Here is a 19,020-nt window from a genome sequence, read left to right as displayed (position 1 = left end):
ATGTTAAAGGCGTAGGGAGTTCTTACACTCGTCTGCGCAGCCTAGCTGAACCAGTCCGTCCTTTTTCAGAATTGGACATTGCATGTTTAAAATCCAAGCGGCCCATAGCACCAAAGAAGATATCGACGTTTTTTAAAATGTAGGTTAAGTCGCATTGTTCTTCTTGCTGAAAACCTTCAGGGGCTTCCCCTGACTGGGAATAAAGTACAAACACATTCCTGCTCTGGTCTGAATGTTTGTGCCACCCCCCTCAAAAAGAAAAAAAAAATCATATTGACATACGAATTCCCAAAGTGATGGTTTTAGGAGGTGGCACTTCTGAGAGGTGATTAGATTCTGAGCACATAGGCCTCAGACACCCAAAAGGGGATCGAATAAGAAGTCTGAGACTAGGAAGAGGCCCCTCACCGGACCATGCTGGCACCCTGATCTTGGACTTCCAGCTTCCAGAACTGTGAGGAAAAAAAATTGTTGTTTATAAGCCACCCAGTCTGTGATATTTTGTTATAGCAGCACAAACTGAGCAAGAGGATTGCCTTTCTATTCTAGGAGGCCCTACCCCTCCTCTGACCGCCTGTCACACCCCCTGCCCCACTCTGCTCACCCCACTTCAGTCACACTGACACTTGATGTTGCTCTAACAAGGCTAAGCAAGCATCTTTCGTCTCAGGTGCATACTAAATCTCAGAAATTCTTTACTATTATGCCTGGATCGACTATTGCTGTCTTGCTCCCTTACTTTGAAGGTTTCTGCCCAAATGTGTTTACAGGAGGGGCCTGTCCACACCCTCTTTTCACAGTAGTGCCTACCCCCAACTCATCAGTCTCTCCTAAGCAGACCTTTTCTCAGTAGCACTGTACTAGCCATCTAGTACTCCATATCACATTACCCAACATTTAGCAGGAAAACAACAAACTTTGCTTCTTTCCATTTCTGTAAGTCGGAAATTTATGTGGCTCATGGTCTCATGAAGTTGCAGGGGGACAGGGCTGATCATGTGACTGCAGCTGGAAGGTTTGACTCTGGCTGGAGGATCCCCTTGGAAGAGGCTCATTTACACACTGATAGCAAGAGCCTTGGGGTCCTCACTGAGTGGACCTCTACTCGGGCTGCTTGAGTGTCCTCATAACATGGTTACTGGCTTCCCTCAAAATAAGCAAAGTAGAAGTCACAATATCTTTTAGGACCTAACCTTGGAAGTCACACAGGGTCATTTCTACAATATGCTGTTACTTAGGAAAGTCAGCTCTGTTTAATGTGGGAGGGACTTTGTAAGGGCATGAATGGGGTGTCATTTGGGGGCCATTTAGGGAAATGGGCCACCACGAGCATTTGTTGTTTGTCCCTGATTTCCCAGTTTTAGCACTGAAAGTCTTGTATCCCAGGAAACCTCTCCATCATTTGCAAACCAGGATAGTCAGTCCCATTAGAGGTTAGTCATCCACCTCCAGACTACAAGCTCCATGGGAACAGGGACTCCTTTCCTTGCTGTGTACCCCAAAGCTAGAACAGTGCCGGCACATAGATTGTTCAGTATTTGTTAAACACATCTTTTGTAGTGCAAGTTAAGTCTCCTGCTGATTTTTATTCCAGAGAACTTGATTTTTTGATTACAAAATGTTTTAAAATAGCTGAGTCTTGTGGACAGATATCCATCTTAAGAAATGTAATTTGTTCAACATGGATAAGCAAAATAATGTATATTTTCAAGCTTCTCTAAAAGTAAAGCAGAGAATGGTTATATTAAGTAAAGAACTTTTGTTTTCTCTTTCCCTCTATCGTTCACATATGGTTCTTCAAGCATGTGTTCCTTCTTCAGGTCAGTATTTCCTCCCTGCCTCCTCCCATCCATTTCCATGACCCATATCAGCATCTTTGAACTCTCCACGGGTTCTTTCCTTTTCCTCTTCAAAGGGACATTATTTCCTCCACCTTGTTAGATTTCCCACGGGCTGCAATTCTCCTGCAGTCTCCTGGAGAGCCTTTACTTTACTCTTAGTCTACCATACAGCACGTAGAGATAATCACATTAATTCCTCTCAGCCATGTTTCCTCTTGTGTCACTCCTTTTGTTCAAGAATGGTTACCTGTTGCCCATAGAAGAAGTTTAAATTCCTTCGCCTGGTTTTCAGTATCTCCTATCACCTCTCACCCATGCTCCCTACCTCCAGGAACATGGGTGTTTTTTCCAGACTACCAAGCAATTCTCCATCACCAGCTGGGTGTCCTCAAATTCAACTCAGTTCTGACACCTTCTACCTGGAGATGAAGTCAGATCCCACAGGTTAACTGCTCAGTCCCACAAGACTGGCCTCACTTCAGAAGGCAATGCCAAGTCCAGGTGTTTACCTGTGCTTCTGACTGGATATAAATCAGAGGTTTCCATGACCCCCTCCTCAGGTTTGAGTAATTTACTAGAGCAGCTCACAGAAATCTGGAAACTCATTTACTTACTAGATTACCAGTTTATTACAAAGGATATTAAAAGATGTAAATGAACGGCCCAATGAAGAGACACCTAAGGTGAGGTCAGGAAGTTCCCAAACAAGGATTCTCTCCCTCTGGAGTTTTGGTTGTGACACCCTCTCCGCTAGCTACCTAAGGGCTTTGCAAAAGTCACCTCATCAACATAACAAAAGACACCTTTATCACTCTCATCACTTAAGACCTTCCAAGGATTTTAGGAGCTCCATGCCCAGAATGGGACGAAGACCAAATATCTGTATTTTATTATAAATCACAGTATCTCATATATATCCTACTGGTTCTAAATTAAAACATCTGTCTTCAAGGGGATTTTTTTCTGCTTTGTTAAGGATGGTATGAAATACACAATTAACTAATAGAATAAAGATGGGGTCAAGTAAGATGAAATACAAAGAAAGGGGCACTGGGTATTTAGAACAGAAAAATGGCATCAGCTAGGGAGATGAGAAAAGTTTTCATTAAGGAGTTGACAGCTCAGATGGGTGGGTCCTGAGAGAGAGGGGACAATGAGGACTTCATCTGCAAGTGGAAAAGTGGGCGGGAGCACCTAGAAGAGAAAATAAGGGACATATTTAGGAAGACTACAAGTCTAGTTTTCTTGAGGCAAAAGATAGGGGAAAGAAGACTAGGAAGTTTTAAGGTATCATTGGGTAAAGAGTTGAATTCTAGAGTTTGCTGTTCATTTTTCAGTTGGTGAACAGTAGGGACTCCAGGAGTGTTTCAGTTTTTATGGGCATGAGGAATAGAACTGGACCTTGAATAGATCCAGCAGCAGTATCTGTAACTGATTGGAGAAATATCAGAAAGGAGCAGGTCTATAGCCAGTAGGTCCTTGGTAAATGCAAGCCCTTTGGACAAGAGACCTTTGAGTTAAATTTCTCCATGGCATATCTAGGGTATTATGTTAATGTGTCTAAACTCTGCTGATAATACTGTCAAGAATTTTTATTACCAAATTAATCAGTCTTCCAAAGAATTTAAACTGAGTCTGCCCATGAAAAAATTTCAGCTTTGAAAATACTGGAAATTAGAATTCCTTCTGGATACTGTGACATAGCTCTTAAAAACTAATTCACTTACCAAATTATTGAAGTTACTCTACACACTGTAAAACTGACAGTACCCCCGATGATGTTCTTTTTCAGCTTGGATGACACTGGGATGGTGATCGTTGATAATTACAAAATTTAAGACAAAAACTAATAAGGTCGGGCTTCCCTGGTGGCACAGTGGTTGAGAGTCCGCCTGCCGATGCAGGGGATGCGGGTTCGTGCCCCGGTCCGGGAAGATCCCACATGCCGCGGAGCGGCTGGGCCCGTGAGCCATGGCTGCTGGGCCTGCGCGTCTGGAGCCTGTGCTCCACAATGGGAGAGGACACAACAGTGAGAGGCCTGTGTACCGCAAACAAACAAACAAACAAACAAAAACTAATAAGGTCACCTTCAAGTCAGTTGATACTACTTTCCACATTCCTATATTGCAGTGGCAACTTGATTTTTAAAGGGAAAAGTATGAAGGTGATTGGATTAGTTGAGGTTAACTTATAGGGGGTAATAAATATAGAATATAAAACATATTTATTAAATGATTTACAACTTCTATGACTTCTGTGTTTATAAAAATGTTAAGTAAAGCATTATGATTTTTAATAAACAATTTAAAAACATTTTACTAGCTCTTAGTTTTTGGATATCTAGATATGCAAAGTTTTCTTAAATTAACAAGGGATTGAAATTTATAGCAAAATCTGGTTATTTCAGCATTTAAAACAGTTTGGATCAGCTGATTTGTGGATTCTTTGAAAAAAGAAAAATTAATCTAAGTCAAATAAAATCAATCTTTAATATTTAGTGAAATTCTGTTAAACTATTACAAACATGATCATTCTTTTTATTTATTTATTTATTTATTTATTTTTGGCTGCATTGGGTCTTTGTTGCTGCACACCGGCTGTCTCTAGTTGTGGCGAGCAGGGGCTACTCTTCGTTGCGGTGCGCGGGCTTCTCATTGCTGTGGCTCCTCTTGTTGTGGAGCACGGGCCCTAGGCGCGTGGGCTTCCGTAGTTGTGGCTCTCGGGCTCTAGAGCGCAGGCTCAGTAGTTGTGGCTCACAGGCTTTGTTGCTCCGCGGCATGTGGGATCCTCCTGGACCAGGGCTCGAACCCGTGTCCCCTGCATTGGCAGGCGGATTCTTAACCACTGCGCCACCAGGGAAGCCCATAAACATGGTCATTCTTAATGTATTTTTAAAAAATGAAAAATATTAGGTAATGTGACATATTAGAAAGCGAATAGGCTTTGGGGTCACACTGGCTTTTCCTCTTAGTAGTTGTGTGACTTTGGACAATTTATTTGACCCCGTCCTTCTGAGAAAAGTTCTTAATACCACTTAATTGTAGTCATGAGGATTACCCAGGACCCTAACTGTAACTGAGTGTTTTCTACATATTAGACCAAGGACTGGCAAACTTTTCCTATAAAAGGATAGATAGTGAATATACTAGGCTTTGTAGGCCTATGGTTTCATCACAACTATTCAACTTTTCTGTTTTAGCATAAAAGGATGCGTAGACAGTACATAAATGAGTGTGGCCCTCTTCTAATAAAACGTTCTTTATGGATGCTGAATTTTGAATTTCATGTATTTTTCATATGTCATAAAATATTCTTCTGGATTTTCTGGAAGTATTTAAAAATATTTATATATATATATTTTAAATTTATTTATTTATTTTTGGCTGCATTGGGTCTTCGTTGCTGTGAGCGGGCTTTCTCTAGGTGCGGCCAGTGGGGGCTACTCTTTGTTGTGGTGCACGGGCTTCTTATTGCGGTGACTTCTCTTGTTGTGGAGCACGCGCTCTAGGCGCGCGGGCTTCAGTAGTTGTGGCATGTGGACTCAGTAGTTGTGGCTCGCGGGCTGAGTTGCTCCGCAGCATGTGGGATCTTCCCGGACCAGGGCTCGAACCCGTGTCCCCTGCATTCGCAGGCAGATTCTTAACCACTGTGCCACCAGGGAAGTCCAGAAAAAGAAAATTATATTTTTAAATATTCCATAAAAACAGGTGGCAGGCCAGATTTGGCCCATGGTTGGTAATTTGCCAACCCTAGTCTTAGACATTTAATCCTTATAACATACTATGAGGCAGGTGCATTATCTTAATTTTATAGGTGAAGGAAACAAGTACAGATGTTAGGTGACTTTCAGTCCCACAGCCAGGAAGTGTTAGAACCGTTCACAATGACTAATGTAGAACCTTACACATGTTTCAGAGTCAAATGAAATAACAGACAATTTGGCAACACTATCTATCCTCTTATTCTACAGGATTTATTGGATTATAAGGCCAATATCATGCTAGGCCCATTAAAAGAGCTTTAGAGTCTTTTTTGTAAGCAGGTTCTTGTTGATTGACTTTTCTTTAATGATCAAAAAGATGGCTTCGCTGAAATAGGAAAAAGATCACTATCTTCGTTTTATACAGCTTTTTTCCCCCCCGAAAATGCTTCAGACAGTTTGTTTTTTTTTTCATTCATTCTCAAAACATCCCTGTGTGAGAGGATAGCAATTAGCTTCCTAATTTTATGTTTGGGGAAACTGAGGTGGTGCTTTGAGATGCTATGTGACTTGACATTGTGTCTTAGGGTCATAATGTTAACATCAGAACCAGAACTCATAATTCTGACATCCCATCCTACCTTACATGCTTCAGTGGAAAAGGAGGAATAATATACAAAAATATAGTTCAGAGACTGTGTCTTCATTGTGATACACATGACCTGTGACACATTAGTTTAGGAAGGGTAGTAGTTTAGGAAGTGTTTTCAAAATAGTTTCTTATCTCATAACTAACATAGCCAGAGCAGTATAAGGAACTACATCAACCTAAGGTATAAACAGAAAAGGAAAACTTTTAAATCGTTTTTTTCTTAAATGTAGATTTGCTTCTGGCCTAAAGTCAGTAGTATGCCGGCACTTGCCACTTTTTAAAAAGGAATAAAGTCGCACTTATTTCAAATATAAGAGTGAGATGCCAAAATACGTTGAGGATGCTTGCCACTTGCCAAACCTCATAAAAGTTTCTTTTCCTAACATTCTACTAAATTGGGGAGGGAGCAGTTTTTTAAAAATCACTTCTGAAGATTTCTAGGATAGAAAAAAAGTAAAGGTGTTCAGAATGAGAATATAAATATTGCTTTAAGCCTGGACTGACCTTCCAAAACAAGCCTGAACTTCAGCCCTGCTTTTTTGCTTCAGATCAACATGCATGATCAGTGGATGCTTTTCCCACTGTATGGTTTTGCCCAGCATTTCCTATAGGAAGTGAACAAAACATCTTTCTACAGCTCCTGTACAATTAAGAAATAGCCATGCTTCACATTTTAATGACTGCATACATTCTCATGGTAAGGAATCTGTAGTTTCCCACTGTACTGAATCAATCACAGGGTTTATTGTTAGTACATCTTAAAGCCAGAAACAGGACTATATATGTTCCCCCCACCCTACCCCCCGCCAAACACACACACACACACACACAAACACACACACACACAACGAAACCCCTTGACATCCCTAAGCTTGATAGTATTAAGAGTACCATTATTACATTGTGTAAATTTATAGCCACATATATTCTGGAACAAATACTACTGAAGTGCATGTGTGGTTATAATCCTACTGTCCAGAGAGCTGGTATGTCTCCACCGTAGGGCTGTAACACCTTTTTCTATGCTAACAACCTCCCCAAACCCCTTTTAATTTATAGTTTATAACCTTTGATTCTAGCTTTACTGTTCATGCCATCAAATCGTGAGTTTATCTCCTTGTAAGTTTGTCCAGTGACTTGGAACACATTCTTTAATTACTTAAGTTATTTAACTTCTCATTTTCCCCTCAATGAAGAAACTGAAAAGACCTTTAAACTTTCTGACTTCATGGCCAAGAATATATTTTAAGTGAAGAAACAAACACATAAAAAAAATAAACCTGGTAACAAACTATTTTATAAATATGTGACTGTATTTTTCTTCATGTCCAGAAACTCTTACTGAAACAGAATTCAGGTATATTACTTGTAAACCCACACAGTTCATAGATCTAACACCAGGTTTTCATTTGTACCGAAATGGGCAAGATAATGAAGGCACAGGCTCACTTTGTATCAGTAAAGGACTCAAACACAGTCAAGAGGCACTAATGACACAGAAGCATCGTCAATCACGAAAAGCAAGTGTTCAGAGTCTGCAGTAACGTCTCTCCCTTTAATATTTGGCAAAATTCAGTCTAGACACTTTAATACCTCAGAAAGAAAAAATAAATAAGAGATGCTACATTAAAATGTCAGATGACCTATCGTTACTCTTTAGACATATAAGGGAAGGGATAAAGTAAAGGGAGGGGACCACAGATTTCCTATATTCTTGGATTATCCTTCCTTTCTGAGGGGCTCAGATGTCTGTCAAAATGCCAGCTGTACCTGAAGATTGAAGAGATGGTTGGTAGTTGCTGACATGGTCCCTCAACACTATTAAAAGTTTCTATCACAAAAAACAAAATTAGCTTGATTTCTGCTCTTCAGTCCTTTGTTAAACAGCTAAGTGAAATGTGGTTATTTAAAAGTGATCTAAAAAGTTTAAAATAAAGGAAAAATATATTCTAGCTTCCTAAGAAGAAACAGATTACAGATTTAGACTTCTATGGCAAATAAATACACTTGAAAACCAAGCAAGTTTCTCTCCTGTAGGAGAGTCAGACTACAAAAACAGTTCTTGTTTCTCTCCGGCTGATGACCACATCGCTGACAGAACATGCCAGGAACTAGTTTCACAATTTTAAGAGATTTTTTTCCATAATATGAAAGATGAGGTTTAACCTAGTTCTGAGCAGGCAGACTAGATCTGTACTCACAACATCCCTATCACAAATATATGACAATTGAACAACAAAGCACAGCCCGATCTCTGCTTACATCGAAACCATCGCCTACATGATATCTAATTACTTGCTTTCGATGGGTTAATACCACCTGTTGCAAGACTAGAGCTGGCAGTCAATGGAGCACACCATTTAGAAGGAAGCCTAAAGTCTATAACTGCAAAAATAACATGGAAATGGACTAGCCCATCCAACGTAGTTAAATATATTTTCAAAATTGTTCCTAGGAAATGAATTTTAATAGTACCTCCCAAGTCTTTCAACTAAAGTGACCTTGATCATTTTTGTTTTTTTACATCAAAATCTACCAAAATTTTTTGACTGTTTCCAAGTATTAGGAACAGAGCCAATATAGCATGTTTCACAATTAATTGTTAATATTTCAGCGAGTTACAATAAACTTTTTGCATGCTTGAAAAATTAATTGTGAAGAAAAAATACGGAATACTAATGGGAGGACCTCAATAATCGGGTGTTTTCATTTTGCTTTAAAAACAACCTCTAATATTCAACTCTGACAATACAGTAAATATATATACATATATATATAAAGTTCATTTCCATGCACATTACGTAAAAATAACTATGAGAAATATCAATCTATCAGTGTCAGCTGATATATATCCAATTAACTCACTGCAGAAGGGGAAAAAAAAAAGGCCAAAAAAATTCTAAAGTAATCAGTAAAGCTCACAGTTCTAAAAGTTTTTTTTTCCTCTTTTTTCTTTTTTTGCTTGTTTGAATTTTTTTTGGTAGTTTATCTGTGCTCTGTCATACAAGCTGATTCCCAGACTAATGGCCTCCGAGTAGATTTGAAAGAAAGCCTGAAGACTTCTTATTTTGCTGTGATTCTGCTTCCTGGTCTTGTGAAAGCCCCAATTCACTCTCAATTTGGTCGAGCTCTGACTGGTCCAGTAGTTCAAAGTCATCCCCTTCCTCCGTGTCTGTGTCCTCCCCTGGGCTGGGAGCAGCCTGAGACAGTGCTTGCTGCATACCTGCTAACTGGTCTTTGACGGCAGCAGTCACCGCAGCGGTGATGACGTCCCCAGCCAGGTTGCTCATCAGGTGGAAGGTTTGGTCACCGCTCAGAGGAAGGGCGAGACCAGCCACAGATTGCCTCTCTGAGCTGGGTCTGGGACCACGGTCCAACTGCTCCTTTCTTCTCTTGAGCTCAGTGGGCAAGCCAAGGCTTAATTCATCTTCATCGTTTGTTCCTGTGCCATTTTCTAGAGATGGAAAATCTGAAAGGTCTCGAGAGAAAACTTCCTCACTAGGTCGGTCAAGATCTGTGAAAGGTAGAACAGAAGTTCATGCTTAAGCACCATAATAAATTTTTTTTTTTATGATTCAACTTTTAAGTTATAAAGTAGTAATTGATAAACCTTTACTATCTCAGATATACAAAAAATAGAAAGTCAAAGGTTTCTAAGACCCTGTAATAAACCATAATAAATTTGAAATCAGAGAATTGTCTAAAAGATCCCTGCTTTTTTTTTTTTTTTTTTTTTTTTTCGGTACGCGGGCCTCTCACTGTTGTGGCCTCTCCCGTTGCAGAGCACAGGCTCCAGACGCGCAGGCTCAGCGGCCATGGCTCACGGGCCCAGCCGCTCCGCGGCATGTGGGATCTTCCCGGACCAGGGATAGAACCTGTGTCTCCTGCATTGGCAGGCGGACTCTCAACCACTGCGCTACCAGGGAAGCCCCAGATCCCTGCTTTTAATTGGAATCCTCTGAATCACTCTGGCATTCATCTAGCCTCCCATCAGAACCGCCCCCCAAGTCTTGGACACTCTCTCCACAAGTACACACAAACACTACATGTCCCCCGATGGCCTTAGCTTTCCTCTTAAACACAAAAAGTGTGTAATGACTTACTATTCAACCTTAATGTCAGCTTGGGGCTCTGACTAGAGTTTAAATGTTCACCAAAATTTCATCCTGCTCCTGGGGAGGGGATTAGCTTAAGCCAGTGTGGATATGTATAGTCCAAAATAAAAAATATTTCATTTGGACGTTTTCATAGATTTTGGTCCAGCAGATGGTGACTATTATCCAGCCTTTGCATTTTCATTCATGGAGATCTGTTTGAGTATCTGTAACTGAGTTTGTTTAAAGCAATGAGTTAAAAGAAGCTATTGTTCCTTCTATTCCATATTCAACCTAAGAGCTTATGGGGAAACATTTAGCTTTCCATGAATATAGCTGAAATTAACCATACCGTTTTAGCAAAACATAGGTCCTGAATTCATACAGGAACGCTTTAAGATTTGGGACATTTGAAAGCAATGTCAGGTTAGTAGGCAGACAGTGATTTCATTGTTTTTCACTTTTCACAGAAAATCTTTCAGTAACTCTTTGGAATCTTCAATTTAATTAATGAAAGCCTTCTATATGGGTTCGATTATCGTTGCTCCCTTTGTTGTGTAAATCGGAGATAGGATGCTTAAGAACAAAGGGTTTGTTTTCCTGGTCTTGTAGGTATTTACAGCTTGTAGAGCTTGAGAGGACTTCAGTGACCCTCTTGTTCTAATGCACTTTAAAGATGAGGAAATTGATATCCACAGAAATTATGTCACCTGTTCAAGGTCATACAGTAAAATTAATGACAAAAGCAAGGCTACACTTGGGTCTCCCAATCTCCAAACCTGTATTTTTTCAACACTACACAGCCTTCTTCCTTCCTCTAGAAAAAGAAAGTGTGTTCTTGCTTATAAAGACACATATAAAATAATTTATTCATAATCCTCCATTATAACCTGCTTATATTTTCAGTATATTGTTAAAAATGACTTGAAATGATCCAATGAGACACAAGACTTGTCTCAAATTTCATTTTAAATTGTACTTAACCTAATTATAAAAGATAAGAAAGCTTTTTTTTTTTTTTAACTAACTTGGAAGAAAAACAAGTTAGTTTTAAAAAAAAAAAGTATATGAGAAACCCTGGAATCAGCTTTGGATTTGGGAAACTTGCCCCCCATGCTTTAGTCCCTCTTAATAAGGACTAGCCCTGGATATATGGGATTAGCTTCTCTCCTCCCCCATCCCATTACTGCTATAATCAATGCCACCAGATATTCCAGAAGTTAAGTTTTTTTCATCGTCAATTATTTGTTTTCAAAATAAAGGCAGATTTGGACATTGATTAGCTTAGATGTTTTTCTCATACTCTTCAAAAAATAGCTTTTGAGATATAATTCATATACTATAAAATTTACCCTTTTAAAGTATATGATTAAGTGTTTTTTAATATATTCACAAAGCTGTTCAACATCACCACTAATTCTAGAACATTCTCATCATCCAAAAAGAAACATATTAATTACCAGTCACCCACCACTCCCTCTTCCCCCAGCCGCTGGCAGCCACTAATCTATTTTCCTTCTGCAATAGATTTGCCTGTTCTGGACATTTCATAGAAATGGAGTTACACAATGTGTGGACTTGTGTGTCTGGCTTCCTCCACTTTAGCATAACGTGTTTAAGGTTCATCCATGTTGTAGCAAACGTGAGTACTTCATTTTTATAGCCAAGTGAGATTCCATTATGTAGATGTACCACACGCTGTTTATCCAGTCAGCAGTTGACAGATTAAATACCTTTGCATGCACTCATAATTATAAAAATCAGAGCATCTAGAAGTGTGAGCATACCGTCAGAAGTGTCCGTCTGTGGAGTGTATCCTTCTGAAAGGTTGAAGGTCCCATTGTCAGTCCAGGACACCTCGGACACATCTGTGTCAGACACAGACAACTCTTTGGCGGCAACGGTCAGGCTAATCTGTGTTAATATAAATACCAGTGACACATTTCAAACTTCTGTGGGGAATCTTTTGAAACATTTTCCTTTCAATATTGTTCAATCATCTTAGAGAAACAGGAGGAGTCTATTAAGAATATCATTCCAGTTTGGGTACATTTAGATAAATTTACAGTCAAACCACACAGGAACAAATTGAAAACTAAACAAAAAATACCTTAGGACAGAGAGCTGAAAAGTCTAATTCACTGTCATCTTTGTGACTTTTTTCTTTATCTGCTTCTGTTGGGAAAAAATTTGGAAGCTTTCAGTTTCCTGGCCAGCTTAGACAGTGTCATTTTACCCATTATATATCCTTACCCCACCTTCCTCATATTCTCCAACGCCTCCACGTAATTAAATGTTTGCACATAACAAGGTCCGCGTATTTGCAACTGTTTGGTTTCCGAGGAAAATGGTCCATATCAGTGGTCCTCATAGTGTGGCCCCTGGACCAGAAGCATCAACATCACTGGAAAACTTTTAGAAAGGCAAATCCTCAGGCCCTCCCCTAGACCAGCTGAATCAGAAACTCTGGGGTATGGGCCCCACAATCTAAGCTTTAATAAGCTCCTCAGACAATTCCGATGCTCCCTCTAGTTTGAGAATCTGTAAGGTCACAAGCCACGTTGAAAAGTGAAAAAGGAGGGCTTCCCTGGTGGTGCAGTGGTTGAGAGTCCGCCTGCCGATGCAGGGGACGCAGGTTCGGGCCCCAGTCCGGGAAGATCCCACATGCCGCGGAGCGGCTGGGCCCGTGAGCCATGGCCGCTGAGCCTGCGCGTCCGGAGCCTGTGCTCCACAACGGGAGAGGCCACAGCAGCGAGAGGCCCTTGTACCGCAGAAAAAGTAAAATAAAATAAATAAATATAAAGTGAAAAAGGAGCACATTAGTCTTCCCCCTATTTTCTTTTCCTTCCCGTTCTACTGGCCCCCTCTTACAGGGCTCCCACACACAGCCCCACCTGTGTCATTTGTTATTTGCAACCGTCCACTCCCAAAGAAAACGATTTAGAGAAAATAAATAATAAGTAGCAAATACAGAAGTGTTGAAGCCTTTTCTCTCTCCCCTGACAATGTGGATTAAAAAGGCGATTTGTTGTATGTTCGAGAAAAGCATAAAAGCCTAAAAGAGGAAAAAAGCTATGTTACTTTGGGGGGATTTGCTTCGGTAATAACATGTGGTGAAAGGCTAAAACACCCTGAAATATATTAAGGGTGATTTCATAATAAATAGCCAGCCGCTGTCTCATCTCATGCGTGGAATCTAAAATTCAAACGTTACCTACCAGCTCTCTCACGTTTCTTCCGGTTAATATATTCTCTGATTCCAAAATCTAGTTTCAGCAGAAATGACTTGATTTTGTTGTATATTTTTTGTCCAATATCATTACACTTAAACAGTGGACACAGAAATGCACATAATACTGCAAGATAAGGAGGAAGCGAGTTTAGGGAAAGTGACCTTACTTTCCAAAGACTACATCTTAGTATGTCACAAAATTATTTCAGTTCCCTTACGGACAAATTGGGTTTTTTTCTTAAGGAAGCGCCTCTGTGAAATAAGTCCATAGTTTTTATTCTTCCCCCTGTAATGAAACCATTTTCTCCTATATACACACAATCCAACAGTCATGGTTTTCAAAGACAGATAACTCCATCCCTTCAATCCTCTTACCCTCAACATTTATACAAAGGTTACGTGCTTTCCCGACAACAGTCCTGGATTAAAGTATCAACTCTACTTATTTGTTAAATGATCATTCCTCCATAGAAACGTTATTAACTATCTGTTAGCCTCTCGTCAGTAATATTGGGATAATAACATCATCTTTTGGGGTTGCTGGAAAGGATAAATGAGATAAATACAGACCATCTGAATAATGCCTTGCCCGTATTAGCCTCTCTTTCCCTAGCTCTCTTCTCCTTTCCCTCCTCAACAAGGCAGATCAAAGGGTTGATATTCCACGTGAGTTCTACTTGGGAGAATGGATGTGAGCTCTGACCATTGGCCCTTTATGTGAGGAATTAGGAATACAAAAAGAAATGGAGATCAACACAGGGAATGCATTGTATTCCCTACTGTTTATTTCTCTGCTGTTGTCAGGACACTATTTACCTTTTAAATAGGAGTTGCAAACTCAAATATCTCTAGAAGACAAGGAGGTATATGTAAATTTTAAAGGCTGGTGCAAGAAAACTAGGGAAATACGAGGGTTGGTTGGGTGGAGAGCGACTGCTCCATCTAAAGGTGGCAGGGCCAGATCTTTATATTTTTTAGGAGAAGCAGGAAATCGAAACTTTTTTACAGCACTTTTGAGTTAAAATTGACATACAATACATTGCACATATTTTAAAGTGTACAATTTGATGTTTTGACATATGCATACAACTAAGCAACTGTCATCATGATAAAGACAGTGACCATACCCCCCCCCAAAAAGTTTCCTCATGTTTCTCTTAATCCCTCCCTCTGGTCTTTCCCCACCCTACCCGCCTCATCCCCAGGCAACCATTTATGTGCTTCGTCACTAAAGATTAGTTTGAATTATATATAAATGGAATCAAACATTATGTACTCTTTTTTTACCTGGCTTCTCCCACTCAATCTAATTATTCTGAGATTTATCCAGACTGTTGCATACATCACTTTTTCAGTGCTGAGTAGTAATCCATTGTATGGATGTACCACAGTTTGTTTACCCACCTATTTGTTGATGGACATATGAATTGTCTTCTGTTTTTGGCTAACACAAATAAAGCCACTATGAACATTTGTGGACAAGTCTTTGTATAGGTGTATGCTTTCACTTCTCTTGGGAAAACACCTAGCTGTGGAATGCCTTGGTCACACAGTAGCTTTTAAAAAACTACCAAACTGTTATCCAAAGTGGTTGTACCATTCTACCTACCCACCATATCCTGGCTAACACTTGATATAGTCAGTATTTTTAATTTCAGCTGTTTTGGCGGGGATATAATGGTGTCTCCTTGTGGTTTTAATTATATTTTGAGCCGCAGATCATGCACAATGGCAAAAGTATTCATGTATTTGTGGGGGGTGGAGAGTAGACCTTGTTTACAGCTTTATTGACATAATTTAAAATAAAATGAATCATTTATAACCTTGCTTTTTGACAGCTATTCTTATAATTTTGAAATAGCAACATGTCTCTAGAAAAAGGAGAAACTTTGTACAGCAGGAAATTAAAGAATAATCAACTTGCTTTATAATCAAGAACACATCCCTCTTCTTCTAAACTGTGGAACGTCTTGTAGACCATTAAATGATACCATATGTGTCACATCAATTAGACAAATGTTCTACTATACTTACACAGTAGATAGCTCAGTATAACCCCAGGAATGTAACTTCCCAAGATGGTAAAAAAGGTGCATACACTGCAGACCAGGAGACAAAACTAAAAATAACAGAAGTAACATGTGACAGTTGTACATAACATCAAGATACTTTAGAGCACAGGATACACACAAAATTATTGATCTACATGCCATCTATCATGTTAAGGCAAATGTTTTTCAAACAGTGTTCTTTGCACTTAGATCTGACTAATGACTGCTGTGTTCAACCAGCCTTAGCCCACTTTAACATTAAGTGATAATCATTTTGAAGGTTCCAGAAGCTAACCTCTGGCACAGAGGACAACATCTCCCATTAATCATGCCTGCAGCTGTATCACCAGATGCAAGAGACCTGAAGAATAGTATGTACCCAGAAACTTGTTTTACTCAGGGTCACTCGCTGAAAACAACGCAGCCCAGTAACGAAATCTGTAGGTTCAAACTGTTTCTATAAATCCACAGAAAGTCATAAACACAGCAAAACATGTTATAGAAATTAGAGGTATTTACATAAATATAACAGTAATTCGCACAGCTGATAAGCAGCCGGGATAAATCGACTGGCCATTACTATCCTCCTTCTTAACCATATCTGTTCGGCAAATGAAACTGAATTCCACCAGTGAGATTTGATTATTTTCTTTCTGTCAGTTGAAGCCAAAAGAATCTTGGTCGTTTTAAGTAAGTAAAACATCAATACAGAAAAATTCTCCCATAAAGTCTTCACTTCTTTTTCACACTCTATTATTTAAAATAAACTATTGTACTTCTTTGCTTTACCTTTAAATTATGGTACTAAATTTCACTGATCAGCCAAGAAAATTCATTAAGGGAATTTCAAAAAGACACACAAGGAAAGGATACATAACTCTGATCAATAACTGATTAAGAGAAACAGCAAGGGGGTCTAAAATTCAGATTAACTTTGATTTTTCATTCTTGGCACAGGGTTAATAAATTCACTAGTCAAAAGGAAAACAAAATTAAGAGCTGTTTCTCAAACATCAGGGATCCTTGAAGAATATGGAATTCTAATAGCAAAATGGAAGAGGAAAGACCATAAAAGTTAAAAGAACAAATAAAAGCATTACTATATCCAGAATTCAGTTTTGCAAAGGGATTTCATATTATCCACTAAATTTGTAGCATCGTTATCTTAGGTTAATTGACTTGGGGCATATTAATGCAACCCAATGCAGAAGTTTAAGTTCAGAATCTTCTAAAAATGTGTTTAATCATCTCAGTAAAATAAGCATCAAAAACACAAGTCACCCCACCCCGCTACCATGTTGATATCTATTCTAAAAATCACCTTCAGTGATTAAAATAATTTATCCATATACAATGTTGCAACTTTAGTATGCTCAGAATGTGTCCGATTATAGTTCTATTACTCATTGAAGTTAGATTTCCTGTAACATGGTACAAAGAGAGGGATTTTAAATGAAGACATTCCTAGGTTGTTCCTTTCAACTACAGGTGGACATTCGTTTCCATAGCACTGGAAGGGAAGGGGTCTATTGATGGTTCTGTAGCTCACCCGTGCTGTCAAGATACAGTGGAAGCTGCCTCTACATATAAAAAACCCTATAGTGGGCATTTCTTGTAACCCCTTTCAAACCACTCAACTCTCTCCTCGTGGGTTTTCATCTTTGTTGGAAAAATACTCATTCCATTTATATAATCACTGTGGATGTTTCTGCCAAGGATTTTCTTTCTTAAGTAAATCATACAAGAATCTCCACTTTTTAGACTGAAAGTGAGACTCGGTTACCTCCAAAAACACCCTCAAAGGGCTATGTGTTCCTTTGACTTGAGAACCAGCCTAGATAATATAAACTGAAATTCTTAATAACATGTTTTTATCCTTGGTCTGGCTGAGAGGACAAATCATCATTCATTTTAGTTAATAAGCTACATAAATATGGATAAAATAGAAATCCAATCCAATTTCAAAATATAAGGTTACGGGCTTTCTAGTGCTAAGAACACTAACATTTCTGAACCTTGCTAATATCAGTTTCTATGGCATGTGTTCGTACTGCATTATATTCAGAATTGGAGAACCCTTACAGGCTGATAAAATAGGTTAATTCATTTGTTTCCAAGTTTATTTCACATTTTAAAGCACACACATCATTCTTCTCTAGAAAACTTGCCTTGCCAGGGCTCTGCTGTTTAAACAGAGACATTTCTTGAAGAAATATGCTGAAATTCATCCATGATTCTGCAAGACAGTGGCTGAGCCTGGGTCTTTCATCTGGTTTGGAATTGGTAACTTCCCAGCTAAAGAGAGAAAAAGAAAACAAAAACTTTTAACTGAATTTTGGATGATTCACTCAACATTTATTGCTTTAGCAGATATTCATTGAGCATCTCCTAGTGGCCACACTCTCTGGAAGAGCCATGTGAATTCAGAGATGAACAAGCCAGACACCTGTCTAAGGAAGATCACAGGCCAAGGCAAGCAATGAGCTCCACGATTATCTGGTCACAACGAAGGAAAAATATAGGGTGGAGGCTCTGGGACATCTTCTCTGAAGATGTCACTTTTATGCTATGATCTGGATTTGCACTATTTACCATAAAGGCTTGGAAGGGCTCCGGACAGAACAATGTACAGCATATGCAAGAGGTCCTGTTGTGAGAAGGAGCTAAAGCACCATTGGTCCCAGTATGGCTGCAGTAGAGCGAACCAGAGAATAGCATTGCAGGGAGCTGGGATGGTAGGAAGAAACCTGATCATACAGGGCCTTGTGGGATTGTTAGAAATGTTTTAAACGTTAAAGGTAGTAAAGCCACAGTACCTTCAAAGAAACCTTGGCTTTCATCTTATCATTATCCTCATCATCAACACACACAAAGCATTTTCAGTCCACAGTTGATCCTGTACAATGCTGCAGTTAATCCACGTATGTATAATTTATTGTTGGTCCTTCGTATCTGTGGTTCCTCTGCATCCACAAATTTAGCCAACGACAGACCCTGTTGCAGTGTAGAATTAACTACTGGAAAACGTCCACTCTAAGTGGACCCACACAGTTCAAACCCAGGTTGTTCAAGGGTCGACCGTAGACTATGTTGGTCAACTCAGTAGAAGACTGTCAAACTCAACAGGATCTCACAATACCCCGTATTTGTCTAGAGTATCTTTTCCCGATCATCATCATAGAAGGTGTTGAATGTGGTGTGTGTGCCAGGCACGTGCTGTGGGTCCCCGCCTTCAGTTTCCCATAGGAATGGTAGTGAGCTAAAAACTAGTAACAATTGCTCCAGGAAGAAGACATGCAAATACTGGGCATTTCCTGAAGTTACAATGCCATCAAGTTCAAATCCCACTCTTGCAATCCTAAGTCATCACATAAATATACCAGCTCAAACAAGTTCTATTAAGGGCACCCAAATTCATTTATTACACAGACAATTTTAAACAGATGTGTC

General features: G+C 39.4%; 1 protein-coding gene across 3 annotated transcripts in view; it reads right to left on the bottom strand.

Moving 5' to 3' along the window:
* Nucleotides 1-2,941: 2,941 nt before the first annotated feature.
* RETREG1 (reticulophagy regulator 1) overlaps nucleotides 2,942-19,020 on the bottom strand; it is a 127,142-nt gene continuing 111,063 nt past the window's right edge. Inside the window, exons 4-10 of one of the 3 annotated variants that reach the window (XR_014294099.1) lie at nucleotides 17,739-17,865; nucleotides 15,554-15,638; nucleotides 13,506-13,643; nucleotides 12,398-12,462; nucleotides 12,075-12,201; nucleotides 6,698-9,707; nucleotides 2,942-3,035 (exon numbers count right to left, since the gene is read on the bottom strand). Coding sequence is in view for 2 of the 3 variants with exons in the window: in XM_082621444.1 (XP_082477570.1) it covers nucleotides 9,214-9,707; nucleotides 12,075-12,201; nucleotides 12,398-12,462; nucleotides 13,506-13,643; nucleotides 15,554-15,638; nucleotides 17,739-17,865 (1,036 nt within the window). In the remaining variant the exon portion in view is untranslated. Of the gene's footprint in view, nucleotides 3,036-5,849; nucleotides 9,708-12,074; nucleotides 12,202-12,397; nucleotides 12,463-13,505; nucleotides 13,644-15,553; nucleotides 15,639-17,738; nucleotides 17,866-19,020 lie in introns of those variants that run through there. The other 2 variants (XM_082621444.1, XM_082621445.1) reach the window with 2 other exon arrangements.

This window comes from Mesoplodon mirus (genome assembly GCF_964341445.2).
Source record: "Mesoplodon mirus genome assembly, chromosome: 5".
Taxonomy (NCBI): domain Eukaryota; kingdom Metazoa; phylum Chordata; class Mammalia; order Artiodactyla; family Ziphiidae; genus Mesoplodon; species Mesoplodon mirus.
Note: the sequence above shows the minus strand (reverse complement) of the source record. Positions and strands in the feature narration are given on the sequence as shown.